This window comes from Oryzias melastigma, linkage group LG17 (assembly GCF_002922805.2).
Source record: "Oryzias melastigma strain HK-1 linkage group LG17, ASM292280v2, whole genome shotgun sequence".
NCBI lineage: Eukaryota > Metazoa > Chordata > Actinopteri > Beloniformes > Adrianichthyidae > Oryzias > Oryzias melastigma.
In genome coordinates, this window is record NC_050528.1 from 12,665,149 (window position 1) to 12,681,971 (window position 16,823).

At 40.1% G+C, this 16,823-nt stretch overlaps 1 protein-coding gene across 8 annotated transcripts in view; it reads right to left on the reverse strand.

The window, feature by feature from the left end:
* The window catches only part of amph (amphiphysin), a 19,111-nt gene extending 2,288 nt beyond the window's left edge, over window positions 1-16,823 (reverse strand). The window contains exons 1-22 of one of the 8 annotated variants that reach the window (XM_024268720.2): window positions 16,667-16,823; window positions 14,281-14,361; window positions 13,842-13,896; window positions 13,658-13,752; window positions 12,240-12,335; window positions 12,056-12,163; window positions 11,873-11,958; window positions 11,522-11,597; window positions 11,341-11,423; window positions 10,907-11,045; window positions 7,617-7,736; window positions 7,463-7,546; window positions 7,053-7,079; window positions 6,001-6,024; window positions 4,946-5,137; window positions 3,166-3,195; window positions 2,800-2,841; window positions 2,255-2,539; window positions 1,531-1,575; window positions 1,253-1,303; window positions 335-523; window positions 130-231 (exon numbers count right to left, since the gene is read on the reverse strand). In XM_024268720.2, the coding sequence (XP_024124488.1) occupies window positions 130-231; window positions 335-523; window positions 1,253-1,303; window positions 1,531-1,575; window positions 2,255-2,539; window positions 2,800-2,841; window positions 3,166-3,195; window positions 4,946-5,137; window positions 6,001-6,024; window positions 7,053-7,079; window positions 7,463-7,546; window positions 7,617-7,736; window positions 10,907-11,045; window positions 11,341-11,423; window positions 11,522-11,597; window positions 11,873-11,958; window positions 12,056-12,163; window positions 12,240-12,335; window positions 13,658-13,752; window positions 13,842-13,896; window positions 14,281-14,361; window positions 16,667-16,735 (2,079 nt within the window). In that variant the 5' untranslated portion in view covers window positions 16,736-16,823. Of the gene's footprint in view, window positions 1-129; window positions 232-334; window positions 524-1,252; window positions 1,304-1,530; window positions 1,576-2,254; window positions 2,540-2,799; window positions 2,842-3,165; window positions 3,196-3,460; window positions 4,692-4,945; window positions 5,138-6,000; window positions 6,025-7,052; window positions 7,080-7,462; window positions 7,547-7,616; window positions 7,737-10,906; window positions 11,046-11,340; window positions 11,424-11,521; window positions 11,598-11,872; window positions 11,959-12,055; window positions 12,164-12,239; window positions 12,336-13,657; window positions 13,753-13,841; window positions 13,897-14,280; window positions 14,362-16,666 lie in introns of those variants that run through there. The other 7 variants (XM_024268722.2, XM_024268724.2, XM_024268721.2 and 4 more) reach the window with 7 other exon arrangements.

Below are 16,823 nucleotides of genomic sequence, written 5' to 3' on the forward strand. Positions count from 1 at the left end.
TTATGAAGGACCGGGAGAGTCACGTAATTGAAAAGAAATCCCCAAATACGCAAAACTAAGAATAAAGAAACGCAAATAAGCGGGGGAACACTGTATATGTATATATATATAGATATTATGTATTCTTACCTGATCTTCCACTGAAGCTGTGGGAATCACCAAAACAATATCCCCTCTCTTTAGATCCAGTTCATCAGAGTTTGCAGCCTCAAAGTCATGCATAGTCTCCACCTGCAGATACAGAAACTGCATGATTTAAATACTGGCAGATACTATGTTACTAATGCTATAGGTTTCTGGGTAAAAGTTCTTTGCTCATGGCAAAAAGGCCTACCTTGTACAAAAAGTCATCAGGAAGTCCTGACGCTGAGCCTGAGGGGCTCATGTGTTTGATAGGTTGAGTTGGAATTGCCACGCCATTGTCACTGATGGTGGTGGGAGAGATGATGTCGGCATCACGATCATCATCGCCTTCATTGCTGGAGGCCGGTTCAATTACCACAGAGGGGATCGGCATCTGTTCCTGTTGTGAACCCAAGAAGAAAAAGTCAACTTATAAAGTCAAAAGTACCAACCGAAGCCACAAAGAGATGACTAAAACTTTGCCAAAAAAATAATTTCTGCAGTTCTTTAGTACAATACTGGCCTTTTATGATTCGGGAATAGGTAATAATTGTTTCATACAAGGGCATATATTTTCCTCCAATGCAAATAGCCAAGACTCTTTTTAGCCATTATACTTGAGTATTCTTAACATATCCTGGCATGTCAATTATTTGTGTTAACTCTTTCTTTCATACCTGGAATGTCTCATGTACTCAGTGTAAAGATCCAAACATTGCTAAGAATTGTAATTTTTTATGCTGATGTTGTTGGATTTTGAACACGGCAAATCAGAAGTAAAAAAGAGCAAAAGCTGAATAAACCGCCTGAAAAAAAATATGGGTACTATTAATTGATCAAAACACCTTATTAATATCAATTGCTTACTTTAGTTCACCACGATGTCAACAAAAACTCTCTAAAGTGAATCAGGGTTCACCTTGATCTGTATTAGAGTTCAAGTGTGCTTTTACACTTGCTAGTCAATGCATATTATCCAAGGAAACAAACCCTAGTCCTTAGTGTGTCTAAATCCAGTTCATTGTTAGGAATCAGTCAAAAATTAAGTGGTGTATGCGATAAAGCAGGATATTGTTGGGCCAGAACTTTTGGTGGTCCAAACACAGTCAGCGTGTTAAGAGAAACATACCGATGTAGCAGCTTCATCTGAAGTAGTTTTGGTCTCTTCAGCTGGAGGAACCTGTTGAAACACACGAAAAGAAAATGCTTACAGGTAAAATTGGTTTATAGTCTTACAAAAAAGCTCAACTTCAAAATCATGCTTGACTCTGGTTTGTTATTTTATCCTACTATATCAAAAACATACTATCTCAACAAAATAAATTAACATGAAGTCTATAGTTACAAAAGTTCTTTTTTATGAAACCCAAACCTAAACAATGTATTTGATGGTTTAGAATAACGTACTGTGAAGGGCTCCACCTGCTCAGAGTCTGCAGCTCCAAATGAAGCCTTGGAGAGAAAAATATCACATATATAAATTAACGCTGATGCAAATGGTTTACTCATATATATACTATTTAAAAAGTACACCAGATTTTATAAATCACATTCTGCTTGCATGAAATTGATATGTAGACAGTTTTGACAGAAGTAGAAAGATTGCAATGACACCTTGGTTGGAAAGAATAAGAATGATTGTGAAAAGGTCTGGTTGTTGGATGATGGTGTCTACGAGGAGAATTATGACCATGAGGATCATTATAAAGACTATAAGGATGATGAACATGATGAAAACTTCAAAAACCAAGACAATTAAGATGATAAAGATGAACAGATTGATAGGACGATGACTCTGAAGAGGATGGTCTAGCATTCAGGGTGGGAAAAATGGACCCTATCTACATAAGTTCATAATGATGAAGATAATAACGTTGATGACCATGAGACGGATGCTCATGAAGATGAAGATGAAAATGATTAAAATGGTGAAAATAACCATGATGGTAACAATGATGAATTTGATCATACGAACTGTGGACATTATTATGATCATAATGTTAAAAACAAAACGATGGCGGCATTATTGATAAAATGAAGATGATCTTGAACGTCAAGAGTGGGATGGTGATGAAGATGACCACGAGGATGATGATAACTTGATGGATGGCTCATCAAAAATGTCACTCACAGTCGGTTTTTCCTCCTCTGAATGTTTTCCTTGTTCATCTTGATCTGAGAGGGAAGCTTTTGGTTCTTCCACTTCATCAGTAGGACTTGGTTGAGGTTCCACCACCTCTTCCTCCCCCTGAGGACTTGGAGGTTTCTCATCATAGGGAAGAGGTGGACTTTTGGGCTCCTCTGCCCCAGCTGGGGGAGTTTCACATTTATCCTGTTCATCAGTAGCCTCTGCTGAGCCAACGGTTTCTGTTCCAGATGCTTCAGGGTCTTTGGATGAATTGCTGTTAACATCATTCTTTTGCAAAGAAATATTGGATTAATTCCAGGAAAAGTAATCCTAAACCGACACTGGGAGGGAAAGGTTTTGCAGATATATCAATAATAAAATTACTCAAATTATAAAGTGGTAACAGTTCTTAGTGTTATAACTAATTTAAATCAAGATTTTTCTGAATCACAAATTCTGCTCTTATAATATTAATTATTATTATGAGGCCATTAAAAACAGCTACAGTTCAAAATAAAATTAAAAAAAAGCTAATTTAGAAAACTTACTATGTTATCAAAATCTGCGAAGAATGACGGGTCACCTGCGTCCTTCAGGTTGGATGCATTAAAAGAATAAATATGAGGGAAAAAAATTAGAAAATTATTAGCAATATTATTTACATGTTTAAAAAGCTGTAGCAACTTTGGCACACAGAGGGAAATGAGACCAGATTTAAGACACTTATGGTGGAAATATTTGGGAGCAAATTTCTTTGTTAAAAGACAATTAAATTATATGTTTTAAAACAATAATTTGAAACTCCTACTGACATCAGTGGATTCAACAAACTGGAACATAATGCAAATTAGGTCAAAAGCCAGGGTTCACATGTGTAAAATGCATGATTATATTTTTGAGGCCAAAGAAATTACCTGTGTAAATCCATTAAAAGAACTGGCAACCTAAGTTCAATATCAGAAAGAAAAGTTAGTATTGGAAGTTTGGGAGAAAATAGGTTTAGCTGAAATTAGATATGAGGACAACAATAACATAATCTACTAGACTAGGAGGGAAGTAGGAATTCTAAGACTGGGATCCAGGCTGTTTTGGGAGAATTTTCGCTAAACGGTCTGTGTGGAGGGGAGAAAACAGAACAGGGCTTCTGCACTGTATTCTAATCTATTCTATGCTATCGGCTAAACTGAAAAGTGGTGGAGAAGTTAGTACCTCTTCCTTCTCTGTATCTAGATCTTGGTACAACTTCCCAAGTCTCCGGTTTGTAGCTTCATCTTCGGACATATCTGAGTTTTCTGTGTCTTTGTGTGTTACAGGAGTCTTAGCTTCCTTTTTGCCCTCTGCTGGTGTTCCATGGAAGGAGGTTTGTGGAGCGGGCAAGGACTCATGGCCTCTGCTCATGCTTGCCTGCCGCACGGCTGAGGTCTGGGGTCCAGAAGTGCTACTTTCCAGGGAACCTGCCATGTTGCATCCTGCAAGAATGTCTTTACCCTGCCCACATTGTTCTTCCTGACTGTGGTCAAGCCCAATTTGTTGAAAAACATCTGAATTTAAAGTACTTCCAGGTGCAAAAGCATCCACACTAAATATTTCTCCACCCTCTTTTTCTGCAAAAGGGTCTGAATCAAACCCACCTTCACCCTCTTTTTCGGCAAAAGGATCTGAATCAAACCCACCCCCACCTTCTTTTTCAGCAAACGGGTCTGAATCAAACCCACCTCCACCCTCTTTCTCTGTAAAAAGATCTGAATCAAACCCACCCCCACCTTCTTTTTCGGCAAAAGGATCTGATTCAAACCCACCTCCACCTTCTTTTTCTGCAAAAAGATCTGATTCAAATCCACCTCCACCCTCTTTTTCCGCAAAAGGATCTGAATCAAACCCAGCTCCACCCTCTTTTTCCGCAAAAGGATCTGAATCAAACCCACCTCCACCCTTTTTTTCCGCAAAAGGATCTGAATCAAAACCACCTCCACCCTTTTTTTCTGCAAATAGGCTTAAATCACACCCACTCTGACCCTGTTTTTCTGCAAAAGGGTCTGATTCAAACCCACCATCTTTCTTTTTTTCTGTAGGAAGATTCAAATCAAACATACCCTCAGTCTCCTTTTCTCCAAAAGGATCTAAATCAAAAGCGGCAGCTGTCGGGATTTCAGCAGAACTTTCAGAATCTAACCCAAAAAGACCCAAATGGTCAGTTTTGGGGGGCAAATCTCTTTGGTCTTCTTTTGAACTAGCTCCAAAGTGGTCATTAACCGCAGATGAGTCCATTTGTTTTTCAGAACAGGTCATTTGTGAAGAATCACTTTCGGCTTCCGTCTGTTCATAAACAACCCCATCCTCCACATCACCCTCCAGATTGTCTGATTTGTCCACTAGAGGATGATCTTCAATTGGAAATTCTTCATCTGCACTTGCCCAACCACCCCCTTGACCACTGTCTCCCCACTCTTCAGCAGTCTCATACTCAGACCCTGACCCATCCACAGACCTAGACCAGTTGTCTCCTCTGTCCCCTGTGCTGTCCTCAACCTCCTCACCAAACTCGTTGGTGAAAATGAGTCCTGGAGTAGACTTCCTGCGGTCTTCCTGAGTTGTTTTTTTACTGCCTGCATCTGCCTGGCCAGCATCATCTTCATCAGTGCTAGTTCCACGAGAATGATGGTGGGGGTTAGTCTGAGATTCTTGCCAGCTAACCTCGTCCACCAGCTCTTTGTCCTGAGGAGATGTCTTTGTGTCTCCATCTCCAACCAGAGTCCCTTCCTGAGCTCCGCCCTGGCCCTCTTGCAGCCCCGTGGTGAAAGCGTCAGCCGAGGAAGCAGCTTCTCCGTTTGCTGACATTGAACCAAAATCAGCAGTCCATTCAGCCACAAAACCGGTATCAGCAACCTGCTTAGACAAAACATGTAGATTAAGATTCGGACCCCCCATTTGAACCAAATTAAGCTGAAAAAGCATCAGGTACAGATTCCTGCAGCATCCCAACAACTTGTTTCCAGTGGAGGTTGGACTCCACTGAGAATTCCCTTTGATACTTTTTTGGTTGATTTTTTTTTTAACATAAATTTTAGGAGCAACCAGGCTCCGGCTGGAGTTTGATTTAAAACCTCAGGATTTCATCTATGCCTTTTGAAGATGATGATGTTTTGTTGATGAGAACCTTTATTGTTGGCTGAGGTGGTTTGTAGTTGAGTTTTAAGAGGCTGAAAGGAAAACTAGCACCTTCAACCAAGAAACCACAGCTCTTCTCTGAACAAGGGAGGCTTGTCCTCTTCAAGGAGAGGAAAAGTTCCTGCCCCATGTGGAGGAGTTCAAGTATCTTCCAGTCTTGTTCACAACTGGGGCTAGTTTGGCCCACAGTATTGATAGGTAGAAGGGTGAAGTGGCTGAATTCAAAGCTTCTAATTTCCATGTAAGTATCTAAAACTCACAACCGATAGGAAATGATTTTGGATACAAGCAGCTAAAACTGGTCAAACCAAAACTTAAAAAATGAGTGAAAGAGTCTTGAACTTAACTGAACGTAGAGATAAGAAATACGTTTGTGAGAAATTATTAAAATTGAAGTAAACTTGACGCTTGTAATTGTAAATGTTTAGTCTATTAAGTCTCACAACAAGAGAAAATGAACATTAAAACTTTAGCCCGTTCTGGTCCTCGGGGCCTTGTTCTGCAAGATGTTGAAGATTCTTTGCTTTGGCTTTTCAGAGAGACACCTGTTTGATTCTAGATGTGTTAGTGCGAATACTTACAGGCTGTGCGGGCTGGGAGTTTCCCTGTAAACAAAATAAATACAGTTAAAAGTGGTTCCTGATGGTAAAAACACTTGCAACTTTAGACAAGAACAGAACTTTACTTGAAACCTAAAAGAAGCTTGTAATGAACTACTAACTTAACTACTTCTAGTTCAGAGACCAGAATTAGACCTAACCTGATCATAATGTACTCCCCTAAACCCTAGCATACACTTGGCCATGGCCGTAGTGGCTGGATGGCTCAGTTGGCTCCATGCAGGACTGGTGCATGGGGAGCCAGGGTTCTTAAGCTTAATCCAGTTAGGCAAGACCCTAACTATGTTGCCACAAGGGGCCCTGGGTCTGGGTCACATAAAGTAAAGGATTGTGTCAGGAAAGGCATCCAGCATAAAAATCCCTGCCAAACCAAATGCATGAGTCAGTAAAAGCTGTTTCGCTGTGGCGACCCCTGAGGGGATGTGTCAAAAGGTGAACAACAAAACTGGGCCACAAGTCACACAATGCAAACTGATTGAATCCGTAGCCATTTGCCAAATCTACATTTTCCCAAAGCAATTAATTTCACTGTTGTTATCATTCTCAAACACTTTCTAGAGTTTCTATACCTCTGAGGAAATTATATCCAGTTGCTCTAATCTATGGTTTAATTTTGTGTTTGCAACCTTCTTGATGTCCTTAACGCGTCTTTGGTGAGACTATTGGACAATCTAACTTTTCATTCAAATGATGCCGTTTGCACCTGCTGTCAGGTTAATCATCTGCTAATGATAAGCAATCGTCACTCTGTCTTTTTGCACATGCACTCAATATCTGCACTTTTTACTAAGGGTCTTCATTAATGAAACCCGAGGGTTAGGCCTAACACTGACCCCTTTTTTGTACATGTCAGTCTCCTTTACTTCTGCTTACTTGGTTGTGAATTACTACCAGTGTGCACATTGAAATACTTTGTTCAGCTTTTCTGATTAATATTGAGAGTTCATTAACGACATTCGAAGTGATCAAGGGGTCATCAATAGTGGATTGACAGTGCTGATAATGGTACTCACCGACCACATGTCCCACGGCACGGCTGTCTGAAAGAGGAGAACAAGGACAACAATGTTTAAGTAAACACTTTTAAATTATTTAAAGAGATGCAAGAACTTGTCCTGAGGGCTTTCTTTGCAGAAAGAACAGAGCCTGTACTCGACTACCCTGAATTCTTTGACAGATAAAAGTTGGGTATAGAAGCTTTTACGAGTATCAATGTTACGGCTGAGGCCGTTATGCTCCAGATCCACTAGACACAAAAAGGGGTGTAACTATCAAGTATTGCTTTGAAATAAGGGTTTTCATTCTGAAATGGTGTCGATTGTAGGGAAGTGACTATACAGATGATGGCTACCAGTGGCATCAATGCTTTGTACAGTGTGGTAGGGGGTGGTTGATAGTTCTACACCTGGTTGATGGGAGATACCTGAGGTATTGGTGAAACACTTTCATCCGGTTGAAAAGCATCAAAGTCTAAATCAAGCAGGGACTCCCCTGGTCGCTCGTTGGGCTGTGAAGAACAGACAGATGAATATCCGCACCAACCAAACAACTACAGTAGAGATCTGAGTCCATCATACCTGTGAGGGTGAAGGTGCTGGTAGGAAGTCCCCACCAAACAGGTCAATGATCTGCTCCTCAGCTAGCTCCTTTGTAGGTGTGACCTTTGGTGGAGGAGGCACTGGTGGCCCCTTTTTCAGCTGCCAAAGAAATTAGGAGGAGTGAGTTAACAAGTCATAGTACAGGTGATCAGGATCAGCAAAAGGGTCGGCTTTGATAGGCATCTGCAGCCAAACTGTCAATGTGCAGCAAAGAACAGGACTGTTGGACTACAGACAAAGAGTTTGGTAGCTCATAAATGAGTGCTAAGAGGTAACTGCAACCCTTACAGTTATAAAACACAAAAAATATTAAATTTTAGCGGATTAGAATGCCACTGCATCATCTTCACTGCAGCTTCATACAGCCTGACATTAACAGTTAAGCAAAGATGTTGGTCTACAGCTACTCTAAAAGCGGCATGAAGCAAGAGGGGGGAACACAGGACTCCTTCAAGGGGGAACAGTTGAAGGATCAATGACAGTCATGTACCACAAAACATGAGTACTACACAATCCCACAGAACACACAAATAATACTGACCAATGGATTTGAAGGGAGCACAGTAATGTCACAAATGTACCAGATCAGTTCTGAGCTTCAGGGGTAGTAGACTTTTTTCAGGCTGAAATGTTTCTCTAAATGTCAATTATTTGTAAATGTCAGACCTTTAGCATACTGACAATAGCATCAGTGGCTGATGACAGTACTATTACACATCCGTTTTAGATAATCTGAATACAGATCAGCTCCTACCACCACTTTGACAAATTTTTTTTGGAAAATACTCAGACTACAAGCGATCTTCTTTAAATTAATTGTTAACACTATTTTGAGCACTTTTAATCAAATTGTGCCACTCATTCTGCTTAAAAACAAACAATGAAATGTATATGGGTATGGATTTTAATACATTTTAATAGTGCAACCTACACACAGAGCCCACTATGCGCACCACAGGTGTTATTATAGCAATATTGCTTGTGTTGCTTCTCTGCCTACGGTAAGTGTCAAACACAAGGGGCCAAGACTAATAATTTTGCTTGAGGGTCATGTAAGATTATTAAGACCTAATTGCAATGGAAATTAACAAAGCTACAATGTTGAAAGCAGCAACCGTGGTAACAACAGCTGTGGAATGACTAAAAATGGCTAACTTTCAGCAATAAGGAGCAGTTTCTTTGGAGGAATAATAATAACATTGTAATCTTTTCTTGTTCTGTGTTTTTATCTGGTAACTTGTTTTTTATTCAAAGTAGTCTAGTGTTTTATCATTGGTTTAATGGGAAGCACTTTGATCTGATCAGAGGTTGTTCAAGTGTTACACAAATGGAGTTTTATTGATTGATCCATCAGGGTTGGCCAGCGTCTCATCCACGATAAAGACAATGGTTCTGGCTCACCGTCTTGTTGATCTGATCTTAAATAATATGTACTAAAATAAAAATTGATTCATCAATTTGCTTTTTTCTCTGAGGAGTTATAAGGTCCACCTGACCAGAACCAATGTATTTAAAATTAAAATACACAAACACAAAACATGGGTTTTCAACTCCAAACTGAGTTGGAGGTAAACCCACAACACCGGTCAGGATAAAGTGAGCCAACATAAAGGGATAAAGACAGACGACAAAAAGCTGCATTTACGTGTTCACTCACCCATCAACAGAGAAAAGTGTGCCGAAAAGAAAAAACAGTCACATAGAGTTAACAGAACGTCCAATAAACACTAAACCATTACTACTAAATCGTGTGTTAGAAGAACATTGCAAGCTAAAGATAATAAATGATTGTGCATTGGAGGTATAATAAACATCTGTATTGCATTTATAATAAAGTGGGGTGTGGCAAAAAGAATATGTTCTTGTGTTGCACGAACAACATGCTTTTGTTCTGCAGGAATGACATGTTCTTGTTTTTGCAGGTTAATTCAAGGTTATGTGTTACTGGTAAGACATGAATATGTATAGCAGGTACAACTTATTGCATTGCATGAATATACAATTTTAGTGCAATTTAATCTTGTTTTGCATGATTTTGTGTCAGAAAGAACGACATATTGTGTAGCAGGAATGAAACTTTTTAGTGTTATAGGTATGACACACTCCTGTGTTGCAGAGACACTTGTGCATGTGTTGTACGTATGACATAGTTGTGTTGCAGGTCCAAGATGTTCTTGTGTTGCAGAAATGTGTCTGAGAGTTGCAAGAACTAATTGCTTTTTGTTTCAGGAATAACATGTTCTTGTTTTGTAATTGTGTGTGGTTGTGAGATGATTATGTTGTAGTAACAAGATATTGGGTTGAAGGAATATACAATTATTGTGTTGGACATCAGACTTGTTCTTTTTTTGTATGTGTTGTAGGGAGAACGTGTTTCTTTTGCTGCAAATTTTGTGTTCCATAGTTTTGTGTTGCAGGATTGACATGTTCATGTTTGTGGAGACAGCACATTTGTCTGTTGAAAGTACATCAGTGTTTTGCATTGTAAGTGCATAATGTTCTTGTAATGGAAGTATAGTTACTGTATGACATGGTTGTGTGTTCCAGATACAATACGTTGCTGTATGTTGCAAGAATGGCACATCATAAATAAAGTTGCAGGAACAGTTTGTTAGGGTGTATTCAGACTGGACACATCAAGTTCACCTAAAGTGAATCAGAGTTTGTTTCCCTCGTCAATCCGGAACGAAGTTTCAGTCTGAATACATGCAAGCGAACTCTGGTCCAGAACCAGTAACAACTCTCAGGCCCATCTTTCCAGATGGTCTAGGTTTGTTTCCAATCGGACTGTACTTCGGTTCTCTCTGAAATTCTTCAATTTGAATACAAAGTGGTCCAAGAGCGAAATAACTGAACCAAAATGGTTACTGCCTTGGTTGCTTTGCAGCTTCAGTAATTGATGGTGAGCTGTTTTGAGTGAGCCCAGTTTCCGATTGATCCAGGTGACCAGTACTTACTGAAGCAGTGTTCACTGCAAAACAAGCATGGCGCTAGATCACGAGGAACAGGGTTGTAGACCCCTGTTCGAGATCACATCAGCTGGACTCAAGATCATTAACTTTAAATGATCTGCATTATCTAAATCTGGGGTATCCCAATCCAGATATACCTGTCATACCTGCTGCTAACACTGGACCAGGTGTGCTCCAGTGTTTTGAACAGAAGCAGGATTACGGGCTTTAAGGGCTGGATTTGGACACTCCTGATCTAAACTTTTTTGTTTTTGTGCTAAATGCAATCTGGATTCCATCTTTCTGAACGAGATTTACCTGTACAGGAGATTTGGGTCGTGGTGGACCAGGTGAGACAGGGCGGAGCCTGTTGTTGTAGCTCATGTCAGGGCTCTCCGGGGGGCTCTCATCCTCTGGCGGTGATGGGGTCCTCGCCAGACGCAAAGGTCCTGAATCACTGATGAAGAAAAAAAGAATTAAAAAAACACACCTGGCATACCTGTATTGACCCCATCTTCATCTTTTAAATTATTCAATAAAAGGTCATCAATTTGTTTTGCTGATGAAATAAGGAGAGTTTCTGACAAAGAAACCCTAATTACTTTTTCATACTGTTCAAGAAAAGGAAACTGGAGATGAAGGTAGTTCAGGGAGACACCAAACTAATCTTTATCTTTGTAAGCGTTTCATTACTCTGTGTCATTTGAACAGATTTGGAGTTGAACAGTAATTTGAGCTGGTTGGCCGATTACCTTGGGGCTCCTTGAATGGTGAAGATTTTGTCAGAGTGCTGCTCACGCAGCTGGGTCATCACCTCATACAACTCTCTGCAGACCTGAAATAGGATCGTTTTCAGTTTATTCCTCCAACTAAAACTCTTTGTCACACTAAATACTGCCGGAACGACAAACAAAACCCAGAAAACGAACTCACCAATGAGATTTCACGATGAAACTTTGCCTCCAGACTCGTCACACTCTTAAAGGTGCTAATGTAGAAGCCAACCCGGCTGTAGAAGAACCAAACGCAGTTTACTGATATCCTGAATGTCTGACGTTAATCCAATCCACTTATTGTTCATGTTGATCTTAGCAGAAACTGTAAGCTGAGCTGTTTGGATGAACATTCTAATACTCTTTATTTGCAGAGGAAAGCTGTTGAATGTCTGTTAAATCTCTAGACCTACCTGCTGTGGGCTACTGATTTAAAATAAATAAATTGAGCTTTACATGCTGCACATGAATGCAGCCTAATGTGTGTAAACATGTGTGTGACATGACTCACCGGTCCCACAAAGTTGGCAGTTCATCCTGCAGACCAACGTTCAGCTCATCAAACACTCTCTGAGCCTTTCTCAACTCTTCTTCCGCCTGCGTACCAACACTCAGTCAGTCCTACAAGTCTTAAGCTTTCATCTCCTTTCATTTCTAACCTCAAACTGGTTCGACAGAGAACTAAAAGACCAACCTTTGTGATTTTGCGGTCATTCTTTAACCCCGATGTTTGCAGAGTTTCCAAATGGTGGCGTGCGCTGTCGTAGTCGATCAGTTTCCGGCTCCTTTTGGCCACGCGGGTCTGAAACAACGCTCAGTTCAAGTTTCATTCTTCGTGTCATTTTTATTCTTTAACCAAAGGAAAAGATTATGTCTACCTTGAGGTCTGGGAACTGCAGCAGGTACTCATCCAGGTTCAAGAGGGTAGAGTCCACCAGTTTGTTGTGGAAGTCTTCCCACAAGGCATCACAGTCCTGCAGGAAATACAGGAGTTGAGTTTGAATTTTTAAAAAAGCAGCATGTTAACATTTTGGTCTAACAAACACAAAGGGGATGTGACCAGAGATTTTGCTAAAACACAAGTTGAACTCATGTTGAGAGTTGCATTGGTCTAAGCTGAGAAGATGACTACACATCTCCACAAAACACACATAGACTAGTTATTTGATAAACTGGATCACACTAGGTCAGCACAGTTTATCCCACTTGTTCTTTAGTGATTGTGCTTTCGAGAGTGTCATGACAGATTTAGGCAGCCGGTATCTTAAGGACTCCTTTGTATTTGCTTTATTTCTTTGTCCCTAAAGGAACTCTGAAGGTGCACTGACTTTAAGGGATATCCCAGTTTACTCTGATGGAACATCACTCAGCTCCAGAATGAGGCTGAGCAGTCTACCTGGTGCAGCTGTAGATGACAGTACTGACTGCAAACAAACTCTACTTATTTAAATATAAATATAAATATAAGCCCTCTTCACTCTCAGCTCACTCCGAATCAGAAACATTCAAACACACTTCAAATCAAGGCATATATTCTATGTCAGGAGTTATCACAGACCAGCGTACTCAAGGTATCATCAGATATGGATCCAATGAAACATCCTAGGTAAAGTAATCCGCTTTAGAGGCTCCAGAACAGAACCAGAACAGAGCCAGCCTTCTTTGTCAGATCACTCTTCCTCTTAAAGTCACTGATGCTGCTGCATCAACAACTGACTGCAGATGTTATCTCCACAGACAGAAGACATGGAACATCATGCTGCAGTAGACATTGAAGAACGTGAGCTTCCTTAGAAAACAAGAGGTGCTGCAGAATCCCACAGAGCTGATCTGAACAAGACTTTGGGACTTGGGGGGTGACAACATCTGGATTTGAAGCTTTATTCCTGTTCCGGCTCTACAGCTGCCTTATTTCCATCTATTACACGTTGACTGAACGGAGACAGAGTAAAGTGGAAGTATGACAGAGAAGCAGTGAGTCCAGAGGATTGAAGTCTCTTTCAGTTGAGGGAACAGAGTCTGTTGCTGAGTTGAACCCTTTGGAAAACATGTTAAGTTAATTATTTCGCTATTATCTCCTCAACATGGACCGAATCTCTCTGACAATTTTATCCAACTCTTCCATGCAGTTGAAAGACTCTTCTGTTGCAACCTTTAGTGGGAAGCACCAAAAGGGCGTGGATTTTTTTCGAGCTGAATTGGCTCTTCTACCCCTGAAGTGAAAGCCTTCTCCGTAAACTGTGGCTCGGTTTTCAGATGTCGGTGTGGTGCGATAAACTGTGCCGCTGAGACTGACCTTTCCAATCGTCAGGACCTCGTCTTTTCCATGCCAGTCCGGCTCGTAGACTTCATGCAGAGACTGGGTCAGGTTGATAGAGGCCTGCTGCATCCCTGAAAAAGAAGGAAATAAAGTTTCTGAACCAAATTCAAGTGAAAAATTCAAATAAGACTGGAAGTTTGACAAAGATTTTAGAACAGACCTTTGATCGCAGACATGTAGGCCTTCATTTCCCGCTGCAGCCGTGAGCCTTCAGACTGACACAACACACTTCTGGTTAGTCACATTCTCACTGACTGTCAAATTGTTTGTGTCACTAAGTCTTTTTCCAGATCGTTATTCCAAAATGGTGCTGGAGTCCAGCCAGGAGAATGTCAAAGGCACCACTCCACCTCAATTCTCCAGCCCTCAACCGGAGTACTGTAGACTCTTGCTTTTCTAAAATCAGTGAGATCATTTCTTTATTGTTTAAAATACAGAACTTTGGAATTTTCAACCCCTTAATGGTGGACAAAAATCTCCCCTAACTTATACAAAGTTTACCTTCTCGCCTCAAACCTAGTACAAACCATCCATACAAACCATGTTCTTATCAGCTCCTTGACATGAAAGGCGATATTCTCAGCTGGAGCGGATCTTACCTCCTGTCTCTTGAAGTTGGAAACCACTTGTTCAAACTGCTCATCTTTGGTTTCATCTGCTTTTCCCAGTTTCTGCAAAACCTAAAACACATACGATTATAAAAACATTAAAAATCTGCGTCATCAGAGGAAGTAGAGCTCAACCGCCTTCCTAAAAATGACTAGTAAATCAATCTATTCTCCATTCTTTAGAAATTTGAAATGCTATGATTCACTTTCCCTTTCATTTGGTTTTTGCTGCATCACGTGTGTTTTTCGCTGTGAAGGACTTGGTCCTTTTAATCAATTTATTTGATTTCAAAAAGATTTTATAACGCTATACGTCAGTCGGATTAATCCTTGCCTCAGACAGATTGATCTGGTTGGATCATAGGAATATAAAATAATTATTTGATTAAGTCGATTAACTGTGTACACCTATAACAAAACAATATTAAAAATATTAAATTTAAAACAGGATACAACAATTGACTTTAATGGTGTAACATAACATGTGTTTATAAATATATATATGCTGCAATTCTCAATGGAAAGTTAAACTGTACCACTACTGTAAACCATTGGAGCTGAATCGTAGGGAATTGTTGCATTGCTGAAAATGTCAAGCAAATTGTTGTGCTAAATTTATGAAGGATTTATCATTAATAGCTTTATTTCATTACACCAGGCTTAGTAGGAGCCAAGTGAAAGGCATTTTATTCATTGTCACTTGCTTTATAGCAAATTAATATATATACAGCATATATATATATATATATATAATTTGGGTTGTTTTTTTGTTGTTGTTGTTGTTTTATAATAAACAATTTAGTGTCTCTTAAGTGGAAATCATATCAACAAGTCACTCAACACGAAAACATTTTAAAGATTACAATGACATTAAAAAAAAACAGCATTACATTTAGTAAATATAATTAAATTCCAAAAATCAAGACTTTAAAAACAAACAACAAAAAAAATATTTCAGAAAACAGAAGTAATTTCTAGAAATCAAAATGAAATGTCAAAAGACAAAACAGTGTGAAACTGGAAAAGGTAGATATGGGAAACTGCTGACTGTGATGATGATGTTTGTCCAACATTTTAACCCAAAGTTATTTGATTTGTGGCGATAGTGGATGTCATCATCCAATCAGCGATGTCCCATAATACCAGACTTCTCTGGTTTCTCGTTGTGTTTTGTTTCTTGACGTTTTGCTTTTAATTTCTGGAATTTACCTTTATTTTCAAATTTTTTCCCTCTGTTATTAGTTTCTGAATTTTTTTCTCTACAATGTAATCCTGCTTTTTTAATATAAATATATTAGTATATATATGTTTATATTTTTTTATCTTTTAAGTGTTTTTGCTGAGGGATTTGTTGATGTGATTTCCACTTCTGGACTACCATTCAAATCATACAAGAAAATTAAACAAAACCGTGACCCAAAAATTGAGATTTTGTCTGCAATCCTATAGTGAGAAAGTAAGACGTCATTTTGGATAAATACTTCACTTTTCTAGAATGTTCTTGAATGTCAGAGAAATAAGTTCACACAAAATGAGTGTGCTGTAATTCCTAACGAGGCTGCGTCACAACCTCTCCAAACGCCTTCAAAGTTTAGCTGCTGAGTTTAAAATAATTATTTGCAGATCACATTTGTGTCATTTTTAGTTAGTTTGTTAAAATGTATTCTTTTAAATAAGTCTGATAATATTCCTCAAAGAGTGGACAGCTTCACCAAACAGAAGACTGTTTTCAGTTTGCAGGATTACTGCTCATTCCTAGAACTTCTTAAGATAGAATGGAGAGGTAAATCCTTCAACTACACTCTCTTATTTTACTGAGTCAACTATTGAATTCGTTAAATTTATATCTGTGTTAAAATCTTCTACATATTTTGCCTTATAAAGCTGAGCCCGTTAAGGTTAAGTTAAGGTTAAGTGAAGTTATGCTAGTTATGCTGTCCTCCCATGATGCACCGGGCTCCTCACTTTCAGCACTCGGACAGCTCCTCTTTCGCCGTTTTCTTTACGGGGGGATCTGAGCGGACAGTGAACACGGCACCTGTGACGCAGGTAACCGCAGCCGTGGCGTCATTCTCGCCGCAGGCTGCCCACTCGAAAGTCCCCGCTCCGTCCAGAACCGCGCGTGCCGTTTTAGCAGCTCGGTGACGTCACGTGCGGTCGTGTTAATCCTCACTTTGAGGATTTCTGCCAATCAGCGCGCCGCATCATTTTTAACGTTTTTCCAGGGACTCACGCGGGGGTCCGTATCGATCAGTGACATGAGCCGATGATCGATGGCCATCCCCGCAGGCCCGCAGCCTTCACCCGTCACATCAGAGCCCCCCCTTCCTCCACCCGCATCCTCAGTATACCCTCTACCCCCAGCCCGCCTTCCTACCTTCTCCTGCGCGCGGTTCAGCCGCTTCTGCACGTTTTTAGCAAAGATTCCCGTTTTGATCTCCGCCATGATGACCGAGAGAGGATTACTGACACGACGGCTGTGGGAGGCGTGCGTGCGGGCGTGCGTGATCCTGCGGGGTGGGGCTAACGAGCTA